At 42.7% G+C, this 24558-nt stretch overlaps 2 protein-coding genes across 10 annotated transcripts in view; both read right to left on the reverse strand.

Annotated features, from left to right (window-relative positions):
* Positions 1-596: 596 nt before the first annotated feature.
* Positions 597-16164, reverse strand: FOXJ1 (forkhead box J1). Of its 3 annotated transcripts, none has more exons than XR_014561317.1 (4): positions 14277-14642; positions 12289-12869; positions 2423-5142; positions 597-2312 (listed from the first exon to the last, which is right to left on the reverse strand). XR_014561317.1 is itself a non-coding variant. In XM_083727257.1 (4 exons), exons 3-4 carry the CDS (start codon positions 12808-12810, stop codon positions 4324-4326), a joined length of 1341 nt encoding a protein of 446 aa, XP_083583383.1. In that variant the 5' UTR covers positions 12811-12869; positions 14277-14454; positions 15335-15366; the 3' UTR covers positions 597-4323. The 3 variants fall into 3 exon arrangements, 2 of the variants coding, with proteins under 2 accessions (XP_083583383.1, XP_083583384.1); XM_083727257.1 differs by adding an exon at positions 15335-15366 and having other exon boundaries at positions 597-5142; positions 14277-14454; XM_083727258.1 differs by lacking the exon at positions 14277-14642 and adding an exon at positions 16079-16164 and having other exon boundaries at positions 597-5142.
* A 2286-nt stretch (positions 16165-18450) lies between these two features.
* Positions 18451-24558, reverse strand: part of RNF157 (ring finger protein 157) — a 70989-nt gene continuing 64881 nt past the window's right edge. For 4 of the 7 annotated variants that reach the window (XM_083725684.1, XM_083725682.1, XM_083725685.1 and 1 more), the window contains 2 exons: positions 23920-23960; positions 18451-21506 (listed from right to left, as the gene is read on the reverse strand). In XM_083725684.1, coding sequence (XP_083581810.1) covers positions 23920-23960 — 41 coding nt within the window. In that variant the 3' untranslated portion in view covers positions 18451-21506. The remainder of the gene's footprint in view (positions 21507-23919; positions 23961-24558) is intronic. The other 3 variants (XR_014560954.1, XM_083725680.1, XM_083725681.1) reach the window with 1 other exon arrangement.

Below are 24558 nucleotides of genomic sequence, written 5' to 3' on the forward strand. Positions count from 1 at the left end.
CTGGTCATTGACTGCAATAAAGCGACTTTACTCATTAGGAGAACACTGAAATTAGATTTGCAGCAGTATTAGGTTTTTTAAAAAATAAGTTGAAGTAAAGTCACTGACTGCAACCAGAACCCATTGAAATCAAGGACAAAAATCTCATTAATTTGAATGCTGAATATTACATTTAGGTTGTGAATCTGAGAGTACATATTTACATATTTAGGTTTTTTTCAGATATATGTGCTTCAAATGCCAAATCCCAAAATACAAAGAGACATAACAAAAAATCCATTGGATTTCTATTTAGTCCTATTGATTTTGGTGGAAGAGAGTTAAAGTGCAAACTTAACCTTTTCACTGAACAATAGGATTTTAAATGCTGAACTCTGTATGTCTCGTGCCCATTGAAAGGTGAATTCCAAATCTGAGTGCACTGAATTAAAGTTCCAAATTTTAAATTCAGCAAATCACTCCGTTTTGCCTCAATTATTTGTTTCAAAACTGATGCTGAGCACCGGGTCCATTTTGCATGAAAGTCCCCATTTCATTTTAGTTCTGAAATATATGCTCTTCCATAATTTAAAATAAGGGCTTTTCTTTTCCAGTAGTTACCCAAACTAATTTTTATTTTTCAATAAACAAGCAATAAGGAGAGAGAGAGAGAGAGAGACATGTACACATATCTACAGACATGATTAAGGTTTCTAATATTGTTTCCAACAGCAACAGTTCCTAGCTTGCTATTTTTCATTAATCTAAACACACTCCAAAGAAAATCTAGTATTTTAACTCACTGTAAATTAACAACATTTCCAACAGCAAAGGAGTGGATTAGAATCTGAATTGCTCATATTTCAGTTCCATGTCAGTGGTTCCCCTCTTCCCCCATTATATTTAGGTGATCCATATGGTTCCCAGATACAGTACTCTTCTACACTCCCACTACAAATGAAATAGAGGGCTGAATCCTGCTCAGCTCCAGGAAGCTCTGTTGATTTTTATTAGCAATATTAATACCAGCTGGTCCCAGAATATGAACATACTTTGCCTTCCATTACTTTGCTTTTTCAGGTACTCATATGCCTGTGACTTTTCCAGGTATGTGTGTGTCTGTGTACCTCCAGAGCAGTCTTCTTACATTGACCTTTGGAGGCAATATATTTTAGACTAGAGATGGCCAGTTTGGGGGGCCATGTGCTTTAGCACCCAAGTAATGAAGACTAGGCAGGTGGTGGCAGTTCATCTGTGAATGTCACAAGGCAGAACATTTTTACTACCCAGGAGGCGTGGCTCGGTTACCCTTTAGGAGTCTAGTACTTGGCAGGGTGTAAGCTGTCCATGCTCGGGGGCAGTTTTTGTTATCTGGGAATTTATGTCCTACATTCCTGCAGATGCTTCAAGGAATAAATGGCGTCTATCCCCATCCCAAAAATGGGACTACCTTGGTGCTGCCCAGAACTCATAAACTCTTGATTACACAAAAAAATAGTATCGGAGGTTTGATGTGTAGTCCACAGGTTGCCCTTTCTAGACTGTGTGCACTCTGCATATCCCAAGATAAAAAAATAAATTTGGGTCAAGTGCTTGGAAAATATAATGTGCAGCCGATGTGTATAGACAGTGTGCAGCAACTCAGAACCAAATGCACATTTACTGCACATAAAAACACCCCAGGCCATTTGGAATGGCCTTCAGAGTTCTGCCTATAGAGGGATTCAATGGCGTACCTTTGAGGGATGGTGTGAGGATGATTGTAAAGCACACTGAATACTAAAAGTGCTAGGAAATAACGATGCTTCATTGCCGCATCTTTCCTTGCACACTAATGTGAGCACAGGACTAATATTGGTGGCAGAAAGCAAAGAGCTGTGCTTGGATTCTCTGCAGATTCATCTGTGTCCATGATGCGGGTTATTTTTTAAAAAAACTGTGAACAAAGAGAATATAGCATGGGAAGCAGCCATCTCTAGGTGTCAAATTATTGTCCCTGGAAGTCTAGCTCTTTTGTTAAAATAAACTGGTGGGCGGGCAGAATACTCTGATGTGAACAGATGCGGTTCTAAAGAGGCATTTATCACACTTCATCATATTTGTCACACAGAAACAGAAAGCCTGCACTTTTCTCCCCAGGTTGTAGCCTTTCCCCACTTAAAAATCATTGGGGCAGACTGATTAAGGGGATGGAAACATTAACATTTCAAAACATAATGCACGTGGGTGTACATTATTCAGGAAGGTGCAGAGAAGTAAAGAAAAAAAAGGATTGACGTTTGCTTGATGAACGTTCTGTTTGTTTCTGCATCTGCTAAATGCAGACAGTAGAGCTTTACCATTCCAGAAAGGTAAATACCCATAAAATATCATCATGTTCCAGACAAGACTGCCAGGTTCCCAGGGGGAATCTCCATAACTATTGGGAATATGCAGAGTTTACTTTATTTGAATGCACATAAACCTTGAGATGACTATTGGCTTAACATTAGCTGTGGGCTAAACACCTAGCTGGGTGGCAACTTCAGTTCTAGGATGGAAGCTAAATAAGAAGGCAGGGGGAAAGCTTTCATTTGCAGTTTCCACTGCATATACAGTGTAACCATCCACTTAAGACTATGGGCACACGTACGGTTTGAAATGCACAGGGCTTGTTATTCCACAGAGTGCTTTTGTACATAGCACTTTGCCATTGTACATAGCTTTGCACAGCAACGTTGCCTAAAGCGGGAGTTAGTCTCTGTGCTATCTGTACATACAGGTAGGAGGAGTGTTTAAGAAGCAGTGAACAGCGATGTTCTCTACTCCCCTCCATTCATGTAGTCTAGTCACACCCCCTAAGCGCTGGAATAAATGGTGCAACACCTCACCGCACTTGCACATGTGTAGTTCCTTCCTCACTTTGAAAAAAAAGTGCATTTTAAAAATATGCAGTGGGATGTTGTCGGTATGTACGGCACCACAAAAGTGCACTTTCATCCAGCACTGAATACAAATTATCACACAGTGTGTACCTACTATGAGTCTAGTGCCACTGATTAACATGCCCATTCGGAGTTTTGTTTTAAACTCTCACTGGCTAGAGACTCAAATATACGGAGACATTAACTAAAGCAGAGCAATATTTTAGAAGTACCCACTTGGGATCGCTTGGCCAAAAGGAGAGGAAAATAATAGCCCTTCATTACTGATCAGTTGTGTTGGCAACTGATTTGTCGGAGTCTGTCTTTTAATCACACAAATTTCTTCATAGCTTCCGGCTAGGAAAGGGTACGGCACTTTGTTAGTTGTTCAAGGCTTTAGAGGGCCTGCCTGCCATGACTTCAAATGTCTAGGCTTTACAGTATACACAGTCAAGATTGCAAAAATGTAAAGAATTTAAGATACAAAAATAAGTAAAAAGGACCGTCTAGAGAATGCCAGGTCCCCATTTGTGGATTTTTAAAAACCCTCTACTGGCAGGAATTCCCACTTGCATATTTTATTACATTTCCCCTCTGTATAACAAATGCTTGATACACTTCAATCTTAATTAACATTATTACAAACAATCCTCATTCCCCACCCCTGCTGTAAATACTCTACTGATTGTGCCCTGTAGCTAAAAATATAGGTTTTGTAATAGATATATAGATATATAGTAGGCTCTCTATTTTATAAGCCTGAAAGATCTTGCCTTGTTGATTCATTTCTGCACATACAGATGTCGACATCTAAACTAGTCCTAGATAGACTGGTGGCTGAAATTCCTAGAATACAGATGGGAATTGTATTTGCCTGCTACTTAATTGTCCCATGTTTTACCTATAAGAATTTTTCCCTGGGTAGAAACAATGCAAACACACTCACATGGAAGAGAGGGATGGAGGGAGAAGCAAATGGACAAAAGAAGGAAGAGGAAATTACAGAAATCACAGATCTAACATGTTCTTAGTAACCAGAAAAGGCCAGCTCTTCCATCCTATTCCATTATATTCAAATGTCATGCCCTCCCCTGCAAGGAAGATATGCCCTTTTCAATTCCCTCCACCCCCAAAGTAGAAAAATTCCATATTTCTTTAAAAGAACACAAAAATAAGTACTGTATTATTATTATTTTGTTGTCTTTTGGGGTACAGAGTTCCCCGTGTGTTGCTTTCAGATACATCCTGCCAAATTCTCCAGATCTTTCCCTCCCCACCCCTGACACCTCTGTGATCCACGTGGTCCCAAGAATGAAGATGTCTTGTTTGCGAGAGGATTCTACTGTTAGTGTAAAGTCCTGCAGCACTGGGCCAATCTTGTACATACAGCAGGTCAACCTGGGATGATCTTGAGCCTTCCAGCCAGGGCTCTTGTCACTCATTAAAGACACCCAGCATTGCTCCAGTCATTCATTTCAGTCTGCAACGAAGGATCGTTGAGTTCAAAGAGTGGATCTATGTTGACAGAACTTGAGAGGTAATCGTTTCTCCCTTCATCCCAGGGATGCTGGAGGAAAGAAGTGGCAATGAAGGTCTCGTCAAAGTCCAAGCTGTTCTGGTTGGATTCGGTTAGGATGTAATCCTGCCCGGCAGGGCACCACTCCTGTGGGCAGTCAATATGTCTTCCATGCACAGTCAAGTCTACATCCCTGGTTATTGGGCTGATAGGAGGAGTGATCTCCAGATCCTCGAAGGTGGAGAAGTCACCATTTAAGGTGGTGTCGAAGATAGCTTCCCAGTCAAAGTCACCTTTCAGAGACCCAAGCTCTGTCTGCTCTTCCTGAGTAAGCAGAGGGGAGCTGGCGAGACGGGCTGTCTTGCACATTCGCTTGGGGAGTGGCTGCTTGCGTTTATGGCTCATTTTCCCGTCTGCCGGGTTCCAGTTCTGGTCGCTGGTGGCTTCTTCAAACTCTTTGAGCAGCTGCTGAGACTCCATGTTGATTTTCAGGATGCTGTTGTTTTTCCAAGATGCCGCCGCCTGGTGAGCCAATGAACTGGAGCCAGCATCCTGCTGGAGTCTTCCGGTGAAAGCTGGGTGGATTTGCACGGGGGGCATCCTGCGCTTCTTGAATGCTCCGTTCATCAGCCTGTCTGCATACTGGGGGTCGATCTTCCAGAATCCACCTTTCCCTGGTTCGTCCTTCTCTCGTGGCACCTTGATGAAGCACTTGTTCAAGGACAGGTTGTGCCTAATAGAGTTCTGAAACCAGAATTAAACAAAATGGAGTTTTAATATCAGTAACTGCAAACATAAACCCACATTGAATACAATGAAGGCGGCTGAATCAGCTGTAAGAGTGAAGGTCTTTTCAGCAAGGAAGAAGGCTGAAGTGGCTTGCCACAGTGAAACTGAATCTGGAATAGAATAATGCTTAAATGAGCCACGTAGCCAGGCATATTTCTACAGATAAATGACCATCCTATACAACTTTGAAATATATGGATTCGTGCCTCAACTCCCATCACGATATTTTAACCATCATGATCAACCAAGAACGTCAGATCATGTCACTTTAAATTCAATACAGAATATTTACTGGAAGTATTTTGTAAGAACCTTCATTTGAGATGGCCTATAGATGCCAATGGCAAGTGTGGGGAGATGAGGGGTGTTCTTTAGTACCCTGTCTGCTTTTTCTAGTGCATGCATTGCATAGTGTTAGGGCACATTCAACACACACAACTTCCCAGAAAGAATCCTGGGAACTGCAGTTAAGGGTGCTGGGAATTGTAGCTCTGTAAGGGGGAAACTACAGTTCCTGGGACTCTTGTGGGGAAGCCATGTGTTGGATGTACTTTAAATGTAGGGTATGGATCTGCCCTTAGTGTCAAGGTTTGATTCTGCTAAAATGTTCTAAGTTGCCCTGAGCTTTCAGGAAAAGATAGCCATCTTATGCCATGTGTGTCTATATTACAAGTTTAAATGACTTTCAAAGCACACCCTGGCTTTCAAATTGCTGTTCTGTGCAGAAGTCTCTAAGAAATAATTCTTAGCACTCTTGCAAAGCTACCATTTCCAAGGTGTTGTCAAGGAGAGAGCTAAATGAGATTAAATCTGTTTAAATCTGTACTTAAAACTTTTCATAAATAATAATACTTAAAACGTGAAAAGGGTCTTTCATCTCCCTCATAGTACACAGACACTCGTTCTCTTATTGACACACCTTTTCCAGTCTGCTGCCCTCCTTCCATCACTCCTTTAAATAACAAACATGCCAGCAGAAGTGGAGCCAAGACCGAGCCACTGAGAAACTAGAGTAATTAGGGGGAATCCCAAAATTTACAGAAGTACAAAACATCCTTAAAAACAACTGATGTGGTTAAAAAAAAGAGATGATAATCAGTAACCACACAAAAAAATTAGTTTCAGCTGGAAAAGAAAACCAGAAAACCATGGTGGAATAGCCTGAAGACAGGTATGGATGGATGTACAAGATAATATAATGATCCAGTCCAGTGTTGGCACGAGAAAAAAATATGGATGGTGGAAGAGAAAGTGCAAAGAGAGTTTTGATGGAGGCATATGTGGAAGATTAAGAAGAAAATTGACCTCTGGAAATAAGGCACCCCAACAATCTCTGCAGGTGGAGGGCAAAGAAAGAGAAGTAATTTTTAAGCAACCACATGCCCAGCCTTGCTGTCCTTTAGTGATGCTTAAGGAAAGGCATTTATATTCCCCCAAGCTCCAGCTCATTCAGAATTACTGGAGGGGGAGAACACCTTAATATAAGAAAAAGCTAATGCAGATGCCCTCCATTTATCCTGAGTGTCAGTCATCATAAGATCAAGTGTCTCCTTTAATATGCCAACAACAACACCCTGCCCATCTGGCTGGGTTTCCCCAGCCCCAGTTACAATGAATAGTTTCTTTCAATCTAAGAGACTGCATATTAGGTCTGGACCAGAACAGACTGTAATGCAGTGAAATAGTGTAGTAGAAATAGCGCCTTTTCCCCTTCCATGGTGCTAGAAGAGACAGTTTCTGTTTCACTAGTTTTGGTCAGAAGTGTTCACAGCAACTTTCTGAACAGTGAGATGAAGAAGATCACCATCTCACTTCCTCAAAATCAGAAGAGAAGAGACCTCAATGCTTTAGGAGACCAGAAAGGTAAGCCAGACATTTTATGGCCCTCATAGTTGGATTGTTTTTTAAACCCCATGCTAGCCAGAAATCTGATTTTGGCCTGGCTGATGTGTCACTTTAAAAACCTATGGTTTAAAAATGAACATGCAAGGTACTTGAGGCACTGTTAACATCTCAGCTGCTTTGCTCTTCCTCTACTCATGCCAGGCTGCTAGGATTGTCTAAACCTGGGCTCATTGTTTTTTTCTCCCTCCAAACAAACCATAAACTGTAAATTACCTAAGTTTGTTCTTGGCTTCTGGCTTCTGGTTTGCTTGCACAAAACAAACAGTGAGCTCAGGTTCTCAAGTGTCACTAATCCAAACCATGGTTTCATTCCTGGCAGGCGTAGGGGAGGAATGAAGCAGCTGCGGTTTTTGCTCTGTGCACCAGCACACTGCAGGTTCACCTTTTAAAGCACAGCTAAGCTTCAAATGATGTGTGAACCAACATGTCTGATGCTCAAGGTTTATCCCATAAACCACAGCTACCATGGTACACTATGGTGCTAAATATGACGACACTGTGAAAGAACCACTTCATTTGACAGAAATGGAAAAGGGGACACAACATAACTCCCCCCCCCCTTGCTCTGCACACTCACTGGCCTCCTTGGTATGGATTGCTTATATTTACACACCCATGTGAGACACACATTTGTGCACCATGGAACATCCTTTGGTTGGAATGGACTTAATATGAAATCACCCACTGAATCATCATAAAAAGAAAAGAAAAACCAGAAAATCTCTAGAAAAAAAATAGCAACAAAGAGAGAAACCAAAAGAAGGGGCATTTACTGTTCCCATAGAGCTACTCCTCAGAAGAATGAATGTGCGTGCCTGGAGTGATGTGCACAATCAGAAAGGAAACTCTGTTATGGGGTAAATAACACCCTCTTATAGAGCACAAAGCCAGGAGGGTGTTAAGAGATTGGATATGGTAAAGGATTGTGTGCAAGAGTTTTTCATTCTTTTTTTTTTCCTTTAAAAAAATGTTGCCTGGATATCTTTATGCTTATTCATCCATAATCCGTATTGCCAAAGAGCAAAAGCAAGGCTTGAATGCCTGGAGGGCTAAATAATAATAAGAAGCTATTCCTCTAGGCTGAAACTCCCTGGGCATCTTGGCTCCTTTCCAAAGCACACAGCTCCCACAGGAATCTCTCCCCATCCCCCTACCCCCCTGCTTATGGGTGGCATGACATTTTGACTTTGTGTCTGCACTTACAGGAACTGGGGTTGACGAGGCGGGTGAGAACATGGGCATGATGGGAGAAAGGGGAAAGAAAGAAAGAAAGAAAGAAAGAAAGAAAGAAAGAAAGAAAGAAAGAAAGAAAGAAAGAAATTCCTGTGAACGCGCTGGTCTCCGATGAGTCAGAATTTAGTGTTTAATGAAATTTTACAAGGGTCAGAGAATAACCCTCTTCCCTGCTAGAGTCAGTTTAAATCTGCTGGGCTTGCCTACAAGCTGATTATTACCCAGCTAGTTAGCATATTTATCATTCTTCCCTGCAAGGATCCATCAAACCACCTGCATCACGATAAAGAGGGAGTGAATACTGGGTTTTTGTTTTTTTAAAAGGGGGAAAGAAAGAACAGGAAAGTTTGCATCAACCACATCAATATGCAAGGGTTTTTCTTTCTTTCTTTTTGTACTTATTAATCCCCATGTTGTTAATCCCAGTCTCATAGGAAGCCTAATGGATTTAGTTTTGGTCAATACCTTTATTAGAATTTAGGACCACTAGAATGTCAGAAAATAGTGAGCAAGCTTTTGAGTTCTCCAGAAGTCTTCATCAGGCTAGATGTTACACTTGTTTTATGCATTGTGACCATGGTAGGAATCAGAAACATCCACTACACTGAGCAGCGTTATTGTAGTGACTGCAAGCAATAGTGTTTTGGCACATCAAGAGACCTGGTTGTGATACAGTCTACTAGGAGGATTGGAAACAAGCTTAGCAGTGTGTAGTGGCAGCCTTTTGACAGGTGATGGAATGACAATAATTCTGTACCATGTCATGTCATCACCATCATATGCAGCCACCTAGAATCTAACTCATTCACTAATCACTTAGGATGGAGAGGAAACTCTTTGTTTCACCTTAAGCAGGGGTGCCAACTTCAATAAAATACTGGAGGGCCCAGATAAGCCCCACCCCTCGTAATTGATCACATGACGTGGTGCACGCACACCATTTGAATGGCAATGCCCATCAACTTAGTGGGGTGGGTGGTCCCCTCAATTTGGGGGGGTGAATTCCCTTCAACCCCTAGGAGTTGGCTCTTATGATCTTAAGGATGATGTGGCAAGGAACATCTCAAGAGGGTTGCCCTCAAGGATTCAACGCTAAAACTACCCATGAATATCAAACTGTCACATCAATTGTCAGAAATGAATGACATGTACTCATCATTTTCCTTTGACTGAGATGATGATGATTGTTATTATTTTTAGAAAACAGTGCTTTGAGAGCAGAAGGGAAAGTCCAAGGTATAGAATTAAGAGTGGATACTTGAAATAGGCTGACTTTTGGGTCTCCGTCTATTGGTGTGGGGCTACAGATTCACTGTCTTACCAGGACTATTTGAAGGACATAAAAAAATTACAAGCCATATAGATGCTACAGCAATAGAGTCCAGTTAAGTACCTTATAAAGACCTGGTGTACAAATTTTCTTTGGATTTTCTGAAAGGCAAAACTTTCCCTCTTTTTTCCTACCCAAACTTTTACTTGTCCAGCCTACCATTGACTCAAATATTTTTAAACCTCAAGGAGCCAAAGACACAAATGAGTCTACCATGTATCACAGACATTGGGAATTGAAGGAGGTGGTGCTCAAGGACAGAGATTCCTCCTTACACTGTAGTGCTTGCTATGGGAGGGAGAGAGCCTCAACATGCATTATTTCAATATTGTTGTTAACATGGTAACAAAAGTGAATTTATTCTCATTACAGGCCACAGCCTTCATTGCAGGCTGATGTCTTATGTCCAAGGCTGTTCAGCTGGTGGTCATGAGACTTTGGCTCTTCATATGCTGTTATTGGATTTCAACTCTCATTACCCTCAGCCAGCATGGCCATTGATCAAGGATGATGGGGATTGTAGTCTAGCAACACCTTGCAGGTTACTTACACCTCTCCAAGAGGTTAGTGAAAAGTTATAATATTTCTGTTTTTGACCATTTGAGGCACTGCATACTTCTGATCCAATATCCCAGCCATTCTACACTTAGATGCACCTCTTTCCTAATAACCTCTCTCAAATCTTTAGTTTGCCTTATCTCAAATGCTTCTCCACAGTCAATCTTGGAAAGCATCAGGTCGCACAGAAAAGACACATCAATTTCTTTGGCACTTGTGTTTCCTCCTCCGTGGATCAAAGGGTGGGATAGGGGGGAAAGAAATTTATACCCTGACTTTTTCTCCTCTTTCTCCCTAGAAGTGTATGAAGCAGTTGCTTGTTTTAAATGCTCTCCAGGCATGATGCAAATCGGCCAAGTATATCCTACTTGTGTGACCAACTAACTTTTGGATACAAGAAGTTAAGCTTCCAGATACCGAATATGGAAGATAGTTCCATATTCAAAAAGCTGGTTTCCAAAGCCCTCCTAACAAGATTGTTCCCACTGAAATCTGGAAAAAAATCAAAGACATTTCAGGGTGGAGCATTAAGATTTACAGCAAAGTGCAAGGCTTATTCTTGGGTATATTCAAGATAAAATTTATTTTAAAAAACCAGGTATCCTGAGAGCGTTTGTTGTGGCTATTTTTTCTACCTCATTGTAACCAGAAATATAAACACTTGTGGGGAATAATAACATGTTATCCGCAATGAAGGATGGAGTGGGGTTGACTGCCCCCTTCCCTCTCTAAATGGTACCCCTGCCTCCCAGTTATGCAGTTAATTGACTCCAAATGTCCATTTATGACTGATTGGATTATCAGCATTAAGCATCCAATGAAAGATTGGAGGAGAATCACCTCTAGGCAACGCCACCCGCCTCTTGGCCCCTACTCTGGCCATCTTTACTTTTCTTTCGCCCTCCACCTGTTTCCTTCTCTCTTCCCCTTAACTGCCCCTGTGTTGTTTTTCTGTACAGTACTTTCTATGGCACTTCCTTTACGCTTGTTGGAGCCTCAAAAAAAAAAGGACATTCTCTCAATCATCCTCAGTCTTTGTTAGATAATTGCTACCTTCAAAAGGAGAAAATGCCTGTTTACATTGCTCTGCTTTCTCATTTACCACAACCTCTGTGTGCTACTAAGTGCTTATTCCAGGCAAAACATCTTGATAGGAAACATACCAAGCAACAGTAATTGCACTCTAGGGAGAAGGAAGCACAGAAAGGAGCTGCAGCATGAATACTACAAACACTTGGTCGCTTTCTAATGTCATAGAAGGTTGACAGGAGATCTGTTCCTCATCTCGTGGCAAGAGGGTCTTACAGCCACCTGACCACAGATATAGCTGGTTCTCCTGTAAGGTGGCACAACTGACAGTGATGGAACCTTACATTATGTATGTATGACAAAAGATGATCCAGGAAAAAGGGTGCTAGTATTTAAATTTGCACACCCACCATACATTTAAAGCACATAACCACCACCACCACCACCCCTTATAATCTTGGGAACTGCAGTTTGTTATAGCTGCTGGGGATTGCAGTTCTGTCGGGGTGAGCTACAATTCCCAGGATTTATTTGGGGTGTGAATGCTTTGAATGTGCTCAAAAGGTATGGTGTGGGTCCAGCCCCCGGTTGCAAACCTAACTCTACTTAGCTGGGAGTAAGTCCCATCAAGTAAGTCCCTGGCGTGCTCTGGTCCACAGGGTCACGAAGAGTCGGACATGACTAAACGACTAAACATCAACTGTGTTGTGTGTTAAGAATGTAGGGAGCTGTTTGCTGCTCTAAGCATGGCCATTTTTAAGGATTCTGGCCAAGTAGTTTAGATTTCCTTCATTAGCATATTAGGTGTACACAACACTTGCTCACATGGAAATTATGAGAATTTAAATAGTGGTGAAACACTTTCACTGTCAGATAATGCAAGTCATAGAAGCATCAAGGCTGATTTGGGAGGATGGCTGGTCATGAACTGCAGTGGATAGCCAACAGAAAACATGGAGACAGTAGCAAGTGCACTATAACCTCACCCACATGACTGGGTGGCCAAAATGCAGAGAGGTATGGGCTGTCCCATCCTAGGCACCTACCTGCCATGTGGGGTCTGCATGGCGGAAATAGCAGAAATTATCTGTAATCCATTTATAGATGTCTGAGAGGGTGATTTTGGTTTTCTTGCTCGCTTCCATCGCCATGCAGATGAGCGTGGCATAGGAGTAAGGAGGCTTTACATGGGGATTAGTCTTGTAATCTATGTCTTCCAATGGCTGGCCTTGCAGGTGTGCAGTCCTGGATGTGGAAGAGGAGATTGGCTTGCCAGGGGTATGGGGCATCCCCATGCAAGCTGGGTCACCAGCTAGAGGGGAACACGGTGCAGCAGAGCCAGGGATCTTGTGATAGCCGTGAGGATCTGTGCTGCAAGGGGAAGAGCTTGCCTTGCCCATGTTGGCGTTGATGATGGAGAATTCTTGAAGCCACTGTAGGCTGGTCAAGCTGTCGTCCAGGTTGCTCGAATCCGCCATGCTGCTTTCCTGGCCTTTCTCTTCTTCAGACTGCACGTTCAGCCAGCTGTCAGTCATGTCAGGGGAAGCCAAAATAGGCAAGTCCAACATTCAGGAATTGTGGGAGAGCAGGAAGGGGGAAGAAGGGGGAAGGGCGGGGGGTGACAATCCTGCAACAATAACACGAAGAAGTTCAAAGCCCCTAACAAATGGGCGGCTCACAAACAAACACTTGAGCAGGTTGTTTTCTAGCCAGACACTCTAAAAGCACTGGAGCCAAATATACCCTTGAGGTAATCCCAGAGAATTGAGCCATCCCTGGGTGTAGGATCCCCTTCTCAAACCAGCCTGCTTAACTAGCCTGCTTTATGCAGACTACAGCCTAAGATGGGTGGAATTCACCCAAATGCCCCTTTTTTTCTTTTGTGGCAAGATTTTTCGCAAAACTGCCAAGAATCTAAGTAGCATTTGTTCCTATTGAAACACTTAAAACCCAGCTAGAAACATGCAACTGAAATGAACATGTTAGTATCTCCTTCTAGGTAAATAAAAATTTCTTCAGCTTCATAAATGCTTCAGCTTGCAAACCTGACAGTCCCTAACCCTTTTACAGATTCCATCTTAGTGATTTGAAGTAGCCTCTGTTTTAAATCTGTCATTGATTCCTCACTCAATGTACAACACCATCAGTTTTTGGTTTTTTTCCTTCAACATTAGAGGTATGAATACTGCCCTAAAAATGGTTAAGATGGTGGGAATTTCATGCCATTCCATAATGCCTAGAATTTCCAAGGCTATCTTGGGGATAAATGTGATTCAATTTTTTTAAAAAAGGAAAATCTACCTCCAGCAACACAATCCATAAGTTGAAGCACTTTCATTAAGGCAAGTGGCACCCCAGTGCCAAACACATTATGTGATGTATATCCCTTTGATTTCAATGGGACCTACCTTCAGGTAATGGGCTTAGGGTTGTAAATTGCTCCCATTGATTTGGCAGGGAGCTAAATTGGTTTAAACCTGACTGCTTTGACTCAGCTGGTTCATAGAGCAGAGGGTAAAATCACACCTAGGCTGCTCAAGGCTGTAATCCTGTACCCAGAGAATAAGCCCCATTTACCTCAATGGGGCTTAATGCCCAGTATATTATGCATAGGAGTGGGCTGCTTTGAAATCCTATGACTCTTGTATGCCACATATGTAAGCATAACAAGAGGGCGTTTAGGTTGGAGAACCAGAAGAAGAGTGGCCAAGTACCTGTATTTAAGCTTTACTCCCCCTGAACTAGTACATGAAGATTCATGCCAACCATCTTCACATGAAAAACACAGAATTGAATCAAGCCCCCCAAAGGCTCTTACCATGGATTATTTCTTCCCCTTTTAAATGAAAGTGTTGTTACATTTGCGTTGATGGATTCATGAGAGGGTCCCTCTGCATTCACGTCTGGCCAGAACCATAAAATAAAAAAATATGTGCTGGGAGGATTCCAGCCTCCCCAGGATAACGTGGCGGAGAAATAAAGCTGGCCTGCCCTCCCCGCTTTATGAAGAAACAAATAATTCCGTTTATCTTACCTGTTCCTACGAAGGAATCCCACTACCGCCAAGTGTTTACTACTAAGCGCCGAATATTCAGTGGGGTGAAGTGTGTGGCGGTGGGGGCCGGGTAGGGAAATAGGGTAGATTTCTACTGCTCTCCCGTTGGATGAATTATTACGCCCCTCGCTGCCAGAGCCCTTTTATTCCGGAGCCGCTGTGATTTGTAAGCAACAGAATGACTGTCAATAAGTAGCTGCTCCGAAAGGCTTCTCTGGATGCTATGGAGACGCTCCGCCCCTATAAACAGCTTCTGCCCCTCTCATTGGTCCTCGGATCTCCATGGAGAGCGCAATCACTTGACAGGGTTTCTCTCTCTCTCTCTCTGCGGTTCTGCTACTTTGCACAAACTTTGTTTTGCCCCCCACCCATCTCTCTCCCCTCCACATCGCGCCCCCCTCCCACCTGCTTCATTTGCCACCAGTTAATTTTTAGTCACGGATCCTGGCTGCCGTGGTGGGAAAAGAGAAGCTTATGAAACCTTTAAAATCAAAGTGCTTTTAAATATCTGATGAAACGCAATCGCACGCATTTTCTTTAAAAAAAATAAACGACCCGGCGAGGGTGTGTGGGGGGTTTCTTTTCAAAAGCGCGTGCTTGTGTGTGCGCGCGCCCCCCGTCGGCTGCTTTGCTTGTAAGGGTGGCTCGGTTGGTATGTGGCCACTGCGCACACAGAGGGGGGGCGGGGGTGGGCGCTTGGGAATTATTTGCTGTGAGTTTCATTAAGACAAATTAAAGTCCACTTGAAACAGCTCCCAGATGCCCATTATTCTTCGGGATACTAAAGGAAAGCTGGAGGTGTGGGGAGAGAGATCCCCTCTGCCAAGAACAAACAACCCAGCAACCAGAAAGATTCCAGGCCTTGGAAAGAAAGGGAACGATTTCAACCGCCTGCTCCTTCCTTTCACTAGGGCAATCTCCCCCCCTCATCTCTTTAGCCTGGCGTTGCTTTTGTCCACTCTGATCGGCAGGGCAGGGCAGTTGCTGACTCTCTCTCCCCCCCCCTTCAACCCCCCCCCCAATCGACGAGGCATTACCTCTGCTTTGAAGTTATATTTGAGAGAAAACGATGAAGAGTCATTGCTTGCCGTTGGAGGGGTGCGGAGGAGGAGAGGGCATTCATGTGCAAAGGTCTTGGCTCTCCTTGAACCTTGGCCATGGCTGAATTAATAGTTAGCCTTTCATGATGCTAAGACATTCCGGGGGCCAAATTGACCCCACCTGCAATTTGGGCCCAGAGAAGGCAGCCAGCACGGCTTTTCCCTTCTGCCTACCTGCTTCAGTTCTGAGAAGTTTACCTTCTCCCCTTGACCTTATGTGTAACCTGAAGTAATTAGATGAAAGGAGATAGGGGAAAAATATTGTGTGTGTAGGAGAACTGCAGACCCTGCATCAAAAAGGTTGCTGGATGTGCCCCCCTCTTTAATTAAGAGGCTACAGTCGCAGCCCTATATAATAGGATGCCCCCTCCCTTCTTTCAGAAAAAAGGGATGATTGAAATGGATATTAGGTATTTATTACATGTTCATGCTGTTCTTCCTCCAAAGAGTCCATGTCTCTTTATTCTTACAACAAGCCTGTGAGGTAGGCAAGGCTGAGAAGTACTAATGAGCTCAAGGGGAGCTTTATGGCTGAAGTGCCATTCTACCATTTTGCCTACAATTCTCTCTCTCTCTCTCTCTCTCTCTCTCTCTCTCTCACACACACACACACACACACACACTGAAATCAAGTACATTTCCCACATGGAAATCTGTCTTAGAAATGGAAGGTGAGCCTACCTCGTCCAGGTCAGCTGATGCTCTGAGGTGTGTTTTATTCTGGAGAACTTCAGCAGAGTTTTGCTGGGCAGAGCTGAGCTGTGGTGACATCAACACACCTGGCTAGTAGTGTCCAAATATTTCTGTTAATCAGTCACTTCCCCTACAGTCTTTGAAAAATTAAAACAGGCTGCAGTAAGGTACTGACAGGCAGGGGAGAAATGGACAGAAACCCTCCCCGCATCAAAAGGACAGCAGAGACGTGGAACAGTTCTCAAAACCTTGTTTTGATTTTGCCCACAGCCCACCAAGACAAATGAGTCTTCTACCATGGCTTTCAACTGAACCAGAGTGGTGGACTGGCTAGTCTCAGACTAGGACTGGGTAGATCTTGGATTGGCCCGTCAGTATCCATTAGCCTAAACTACCTCACAGGGTTGTCATGTGGATTAAATGAAGCAGTGTGCTTGTGTGGAAATCAAGTATAGTGTATTGGGCTCCTCAGAGGAAAAGCAGGATACAAATGTTATGAGACCAGTATCACTCCTTCACACATAAAGCCAATCTCTTGCCCTTAAAGATCTTTTCTCTCTCTCTCATATTGTTTATCTGACATTTACATTCCATTGCCCTCACAAAAGCATCAGACAATGCCCCGCTAAGACAGTTTACCCACTTTGGAAGCAGGCCCAGCGCCAACGGCAGAGGTTGCAACATACCAGTTGCTCACTCACAAAGAGCGGCGCACATCTTGAGTTAAAGGGTGCTCTCTGCCGTTTACACTTCTGCTCTGCCAATCTCAGAATGGAAATTATATTGGCGCAGTTCCTCCTCTAATGATTTTAAAGCACATTGTCTCCAGTGCACCACCCATTACGGACTGTCTCCAATCCCCCAGTTATCAACCATCCTGTTAAATGTTCATGCGGTAAGCGTTACTGCTGTGAAACCGAAACACACACATTAGCCCCCCCCCCCCATCTTCCTGGCAACTAGTTAATAGGGCACAGTTCTATTTGCTGGCAAAGTTAGAATTGCATGGTGAGCATTGTTTAATTTTCAGTAGCAAATAAATAGCTGGTATATGTGAGAATGTGGAAGGGTGAAGGACAGTTGCAATCTGAGAGGACAAACTTAGTTCTAATTCAGTGAAGTTAATTTAACAATCTGTAAAAATAAATAATTGTTGCATCCATGTAGCTTGCTCTTGTAGAACAAAAACTGTCCTGTTTCATCATGACTATGCTTGTTTATAAAGGCAAGGGGTACAGAAGATGCTAGAAGTTGTCTTCCTTGAGCCCTCAGGGGTTAGGGTCAGACTCATGAGGTAAAAAAACAGCAACCCCAAACCTTCCTTTACCTGTGCTATATCGGGGGATTTTAGGAGGGAGGAACGTATCGGGGGCACCTTTTTTTCTTTCTTACCCTCCAGAACCTCTCTGTCCCCCAGTCTGTATAGTAACACAATGATTGGAATCCAGCCTAAACTTGAGCCCTAGAATCCACCATCCCAGTATTTTGCCACCAATGAGATACTATACATTTTGGAAACATTATAAGAGTTTGCTATTTTTTAAGGAAACGTTTTGATAAAGAATTAGGGAAGATGACAAGCATTCTGGAGCTTCTCATCACCCTAGAAGTGAGATACCCCTAACAGTCACGGCTCTTGCAGGGACAGGTGGCGCTCCAATTCCAGAACTGAAACCCACATTTAACTCACAAAATCCAACTTACAAAATCACAAGGCTGAAATTCAACATTCTGCAATATTTGGATTTGTAATAACAGATGTTCTGGTAGTACAATTCAAATTTGGGTGGCAGAGACGTTCTGCTGGTCAGACCTTGTTTGTGACCAGACTATAATTTAGTACGTACTGGCAGATCTCTCCCACCCATTTCTTCTCAAAAAGCTTCTCGTTCATGTAATTTCTGCCTCTTGTGTAATTTGCAAATCCCTTTCTCTGGGGCAATAAGAGAGCGTTTGGCTCTTGCATGCCATCTTCTGATTTCAAAGACTCACTACACCTCCCATATAACTCACTGTGGCCCTAGGCCGTTGTTTTAAGTGACGCAAATAATCGTTCCGGCTTCTATAGATCTGTTACTCAGTTCCAGGCACATCAATAAAAAGATGAATCCTGACATTTTGAAAATGGCTTTTGTGTTGCTGAGATGTAGCTGTCATAAGAGGAAGCAGATAGGACAATATGTCCTAAGGAATGTTAGAACAGCGCCCCCCCATCAAAATTTATTTTTAAACAAATGAACTGACAGGCAAGCAGCAGCCTGCCCCTATGACTTAAACTGCTGCCCATAATAGTGTGGTGGTAACACATCTTTTACCTCAGACAATGACACACACAAACAATTCCAGGCAACAGCTGTCCATCCCTTGTAAACAGCTTTATTCACTCTTTTAAAGAGCCATGCAGTCATAAATACATATTGCATTGCTGCCACTGAGGTGCACACAAGCGTGTCTAGAAGGTTCTATAGTCCCATGTTGTGGCCTGTGCACCCATTAAGAACAGTCTGACTGTACTCTTCCATGGGGCACAACTTGCTTCCCTGCTGCACGTGCCTGCTTCACAGTAACAAATTCAGATGAACACCATCTTGCACCTGCAATTTCTGTTGCCTTTGACTGTCCCCCACCCCTGTAAAGGGGGGAAATAACAAAAAGAAAATACATTTCTCCTCAATAACCCCACCCCACATTCCATCCATGTTGCCACTATTACAATTTTCTGAGAAATCTCTGGAACATAAACAAGAGTTTGCTTCAGAGGGGTGTGTGAGGGAACTGAGGAAAAACACACAACCATGCTGTCTATGCCAGTCCTATTTTTCTTGTTATTGCTTTTCCCAGTCTTCAGGTCTTGCTTCATACAGCGTTTTGAATGCTTAGGTAAATCTTGAGAAAATGCACTTTATCCTACAACAGGCTTACTGGTGGAGCAGTGGGAAAAGGAGAACTTGATTAATTTAACTAAAGCAAGCATTTCTGGTGTTCACCAACCCCACTATCCCTTGTGAGGACTCCCAAGACCACACGTCCATTTTCCCAAGACTCCCATACTGAAAGCTCCTCAGCGTGGTAATTAGCAGGTTAAAGGCTGTATCCAAGGTCTAGAGTTTTGTCATGACCACCAGTCAATTACAGTAAAGGCCAGAGCCACATGACAGGCATTTCACAGTGGAAGGTGTGTATATTTACCCCTTTGTCTCTTGTAAACAGATTATACAGAAAAACCTGACTGACCAGCTGGGGTGGGGTGGACAAAATAACTATGTGCACACTTGGGACGCAATACCTCTTTGTTGTTTCTAAAGACACAACCGATGTTCTCCAGAAAAACTGAAAAGTGTCCAGCATTCTTCTTAATCCTCTCATTCCCCTCTTCAAGGGGAAACAAAAAGTAGACAGGGAAATGGAATATTGAAGGGTGTGTTGCTGGTGAAGACAATGCAACACAAATGTTTTCTTGCTTGACCATACACAGGAAGATGCGACAAAAAGGCCCGAGACAAAGTCTTTATCTTTGATGATGGGGGCCAGTTAACACAAAGCTAAAGATGTAACCTGCTCTCCTCCTTCTGGAGGATCAAAGGAGTCTGCCCAGAAAGACTTGTGAAGTCATCTTTGTGCTACACCATTAACTTTGTTCTACAGTAGGAAAGAGCTAAAGGAATGAAAGTGGTAGGAGGCGAGAGTAGTCAAGCCCAGCTCAAAAAACCCACCACTAATCTAACCTTACCTGACCAAGAGGAGACTTCACTCATCCCCACTCCACCCCCCACAGTTGCAATTGCTCAAATGCCACTTTATGTTCATTCCTTTTTTCTTTTTTCTTTTTGCCAGGGTGTACTAGAAATCACACCCTCAATTCAAGAACAGCAAAACTTCCAATGGTTTTAGTGCAAATATTCTCAAACAGCAGGTTCTAAAACGACTGTGTTGGTGATTCACCAGACTGCTGGCAACTAGTCTCTGCACAGTAGGGGGAGGCTTGACAATGCAGCACAAGGAAGGATGAGAATTTCAACTCAACAGGTGGGTCCCAACCAAAGACCAAATTCGACTGCTGGGATGGACAGCTTGTTAAAATGACTGGGGAACTGCTGGCTTTAGCAGGACTTGTGTACACTCATCACCAAGGAAACCAAGACCATTAACAGTGAACAAATGCATAGCTAATGATGCATTTAAAAGGCCTTTATCACATAGGGGGAAGACTGCACTTTTAAGTAATGCCATGCATGAAGTTTAAGGGACAGTCTGCCTTAATAATATGTATCACTTTACAAGTGCACTTACTAACGCTCCTCTAACTTGGTGCCAGTTAATCTTTTCCCAACCACAAGTCCACATGCCTAACTTCACCTGTTCTGTCACCTCTGATGGGGTCCAAAATTAGCAGAAAACAGCCACTAGGACGGTGTTGTGTTTTCACACAATGAATCTCTTTTGTCATTTTCTCTTGACTGGCTGTCTGCTTACCATTTCTCTCCCCCATTCTAAGATACAGCTGCTAGATGTTCCGTATTTTAAGGGGGGGGGGGACCCTTTGTACTAGATCTTGCCACTTCTATGCAGCACAGAATTCAGCCCAGATCTTGAATGGATACTATATATCCCCAATATTGATTGCTTAGTTGTGACATGGAATCATTATCCGGGCAGCTCAAAAGACTTCAGGGTGAGTGTAGAATGGGTGAAGGAACTATAATCTCATTTTTTCTGCTATCAGGTTGCTGCATGTATTAGGTGGCATCAAATACATGTCTTCCACACTGCGTGGATGTGATAGGGAGCTGTGCCAATGCATTAGTTTGCAAGTATGAATTTGTCCTCTGTGTACATTACATTTTTACAGGTACACATTCTACATGCACCTGTCAAGAATTATAAATAGGTGAAGCAGCATTAATTCCTTGATTTTTTAAAAAAAGGGAAACGGGTGTTATGGCAATTACCAAACAATTATTCGGTTACACCATAAAGACAAAGATCAGCAGAGAACAGGGAATGCTGAGTTGACAAGATGATAACAGGAGACAAAGCATCTATGTTTATGGAGGCAACCATCATTTGAACCCAACTCAAGCCATTCAGCCAGTCCTACTGTGTGTTCGTTTTAACATAGAATGATTACAAGGGCAATGTGGATTCTTGGCTACCATGTGTGGTGTTTAAAACAATGTCACATCATCTGCAGGGTTTGACAGGGGTGATGCCCACAGCGTTGCTGCTTTAAGTGTTTTAGGGAAACATGTTCAGTGCTGTGATTTTCCTCTCCACACAATGCAACATCATCGAGGGCACAGAAGTCCCAGCATGCATTGCAAATCTTCATCATACTCCAGGTTGATGCTGCTGGCAGAAAAGTGGCGCCTCAGGGTCTGGCTGTGATTCAGAAGATTGTCAGCTGATGCCTGGATACCTATGAGAAGAAAAGTAATGGATAATACTATTGGTGAGAGCTTAGCGGGATAATAGGAAGCAGAATACCAGCGCCAAAGAAAGGAAAAACAAGAGGTTTGTGCTTTAAAATTTAGGCAAGTAATAGATGTAGTGGTCTACAGACTCTGGCAAGAGTATTGGAAGACTGGTTCTTAATAACGGCCAATAATTAGGGGTGGCAGTTTTTACAGAACTCATTTTAGGTCCTCATTGAGCCCTGGGTTCGTTCTATAACAGTGACATTTGTTATAAGGTATATCTGAATTTCGGTAAAACTAATTTTTATTTTATTTTTAAAAAACATTTACCTTTTCCTACCTGCACTTAAAATATAGTAATGGAGGTTTGTCATAATTTCTTCTACCACTTTAACCATCCATTTAAAGAAAAGGAAACTTATCATGCTCTTAGGTCCTACAGGTGATCATGAAAAATTGGACAAGCCAGCCAACATAAATAGCTGTTTATAGTATCTTCACTGCAGGTTTGACAGGTTACCCATACAAGTGTGAATATGGAAGCTGCTGCTGTGGTTTCAAACAAAATGAAAGTTTCTGAAAGTACACAAAGCATGCCTACAAATGTCTTCCATATAAGAAGAGGCAAATGGTGTCTGGAAGTATCTTAGGTCCCTTCCTAAACTTAGCAGCCTCACACTGTGAGAAGATCTTCAAATGGTTGCTGGATTTAGTAAAAGGAATTGCCTGTGAGCCTCTTCATTCTAGGAATATTTTGATATCGTCCATTCCGTAAGAACAGCCCTATTGGCCCAGGCCTGTGTTCTGTGATCGCAGATGGACAGACTTAGAGGAAGTTGATAACATAACAGGACCATTTTAACAGAGTGCTGTACATCATTCCCTATAACTCTAACTTATATTAGTTTAGCTATAGCCCAAGTATGAAAATAGCCGCCCTGGGCACAGCGCAGCTATTTATATTCTCATCTTTGATGCAGTGAATAAAAAGTAGACATTTTAATTATTTGGCATCTATGGAGCCTACAGTCAAGAAATGCCATAAGTTATAAGCTGGGATTTTCATTTACTACAGGAAGCAACTAAGTACATCTTTCATGTGCTTTAATTTGACCCCAAGGCATTATATTTGTACTAAACAAAAAAAAAAGAAAAGAAAGAAAACCACTTGCCAGCCTACAGCATAGTTATATGCTAAATGAGGCAATTAACTCCTGCAAAACAGCTCTAAATCTCATACACTTTGCAGGGATTTCATTAGGAAATCATTACTGCGTAGAGAGAAAGTGAAACTATTATATAGAAACCAAATATCCAGCAACGGTTATCTCCCTCCCTCCTGGACTTAAATCTTTGAAGTATGAGAACTCCCCCTTCATTCGGGAATGGGCCCTTGCTGAAATGTAAAGTTAATTGTAATGTGATAGCACAAGGAATGAAAGTTCATTGTTTACAGTAACCTTTTGAATAGCCAAATTTAGTCAATTCAGCAGCATAAGTCTTTTTGCACTCTTGCGAAGGAAACATTTTATGGGCATCTGCTAATCAAAGTGGCTGAGCGCCCAAGACAAAAACAGTGAATATATTTCTGTAGTCAGACAGATTAATAGATAGATATAACAGAGAGGGAATCTAGTTGATATTGTGCACTTGGACTTTCAAGCAGCTTTAGACAAGCTACCTCACCAAAAGCTCCTGAGTAAGCTTAGCAGTCACAGAATTAGAGAGTTCCTGTTGTGGATCAAGAAACAGGAAGTAGAGAGCGGGGATGGAGGGATGTTGAAAGTGGAATCTCCCAGGGATTGGTACTGGGACCTCTATTTTTTAGCAGCCTATCCTAAGGCAAAAGAGAGTCAAGAGTTGTGGTGGGTAATAATTGCTCCAGTACATGTGAACTAAAATCCATCCCACTATACCCTTTGTAACATTTGTGGACTGAGTCCCTGAACATGAAATAGCCTGTGTAACCAGTACATGGCTAGAAACAGAAAAATGCACCCAGGCACAGTTCTACTGGTCTTGAATAGATGCAAATGGTTTGCCTTACAGTGATAATCTAGTGCATGTCTCCTCAAAAGTCAGTTTCACTGGATTCAATGGCAATTACTTCTAGGTAAGCATGTGTAGGATTGCAGCCTCAGATTCTGTAGCTTGGCTTTTAAAAGTCATTTGCACCAATGAGTTAAGAAAGCCCATTCTGCAGTTGTGTTTTGGTACAAGAAGTGATTAAGAATCACTTGCCCCTGCCAATATTTCATGCGCAAGAGGCAATTCTTCCTTTTTTCAAAAAAAAGTGTGCAGGGGGTAGGGACTGTGTTGATCAAACAAAGCCTTAGAGAGAAAGATTATACTGCAAAATGAAATCTAGGTTTATTCAGACGAGGTGAGCAGCAGAGGACTTTGCAAATCTCATACCTATTCCTCAATGCTTATGGGGCAGGATTCCGGAACTGCAGCTGTTTAGTAGGAAAGACCAGAAGCAAATGGTGAACAAGAGAAAGGACAGACAACACAAATGCAAATGCATGCAACGGAGAGAGAGAGAAAGAGAAAGAGAGAGCACAAAAAAGGGACAAAACAAAAACTATCTTCTACGTTGTAATCCCTAATGCCAGTCTAGGAGATTTCACATAGAAGCCTGTGTGCTGAAACTCTTAGGAATTGTGTTCCAAGTCAGTGGCAATTTCCAAGCAAGTCTTGGTTACTGTGAGTAGCCTATCACAAAGGGATGGAACCCAACCCAAGGTGTCTACAAGAAGCATGGGACAGAGCATAGGTTTAATCCAAAGGCTGTTTTATTCCACAGAAACATTTCTAAAGCAGATGGGATGGGAAGCAGGGGCCCTTGATTAATGGATGTTCAAGAGAGGGCTAGGCACTCTAGAACGGTGCTGCAGCAAGCTAATCCTTGCAGCCCAACTCAATCTGAGCTCTACCCCTGTAAAACAGCTCACATCCATCATAGATATTGTTGGTCCAGACCACAGTTTGGTGGCAAGCTAGGCCATTAAACCTGTAAAGCATGCTAAGAGGAGAGCCAACAATTCCACAGAG

This window comes from Podarcis gaigeae, assembly GCF_964106915.1.
Source record: "Podarcis gaigeae genome assembly, chromosome: 2".
In the NCBI taxonomy this organism is placed as follows: domain Eukaryota; kingdom Metazoa; phylum Chordata; class Lepidosauria; order Squamata; family Lacertidae; genus Podarcis; species Podarcis gaigeae.

Bases quoted from the DNA above. Each gene is read 5' to 3' on its own strand.
- FOXJ1 (XM_083727258.1), bottom strand. From the start codon at position 12,810: ATGTTGGACTTGCCTATTTTGGCTTCCCCTGACATGACTGACAGCTGG. The intron at 5,143-12,288 runs GTAGGTGCCTAG...TTCTGGTTTCAG, and splicing joins ATGCAGACCCCACATGGCAG to AACTCTATTAGGCACAACCT.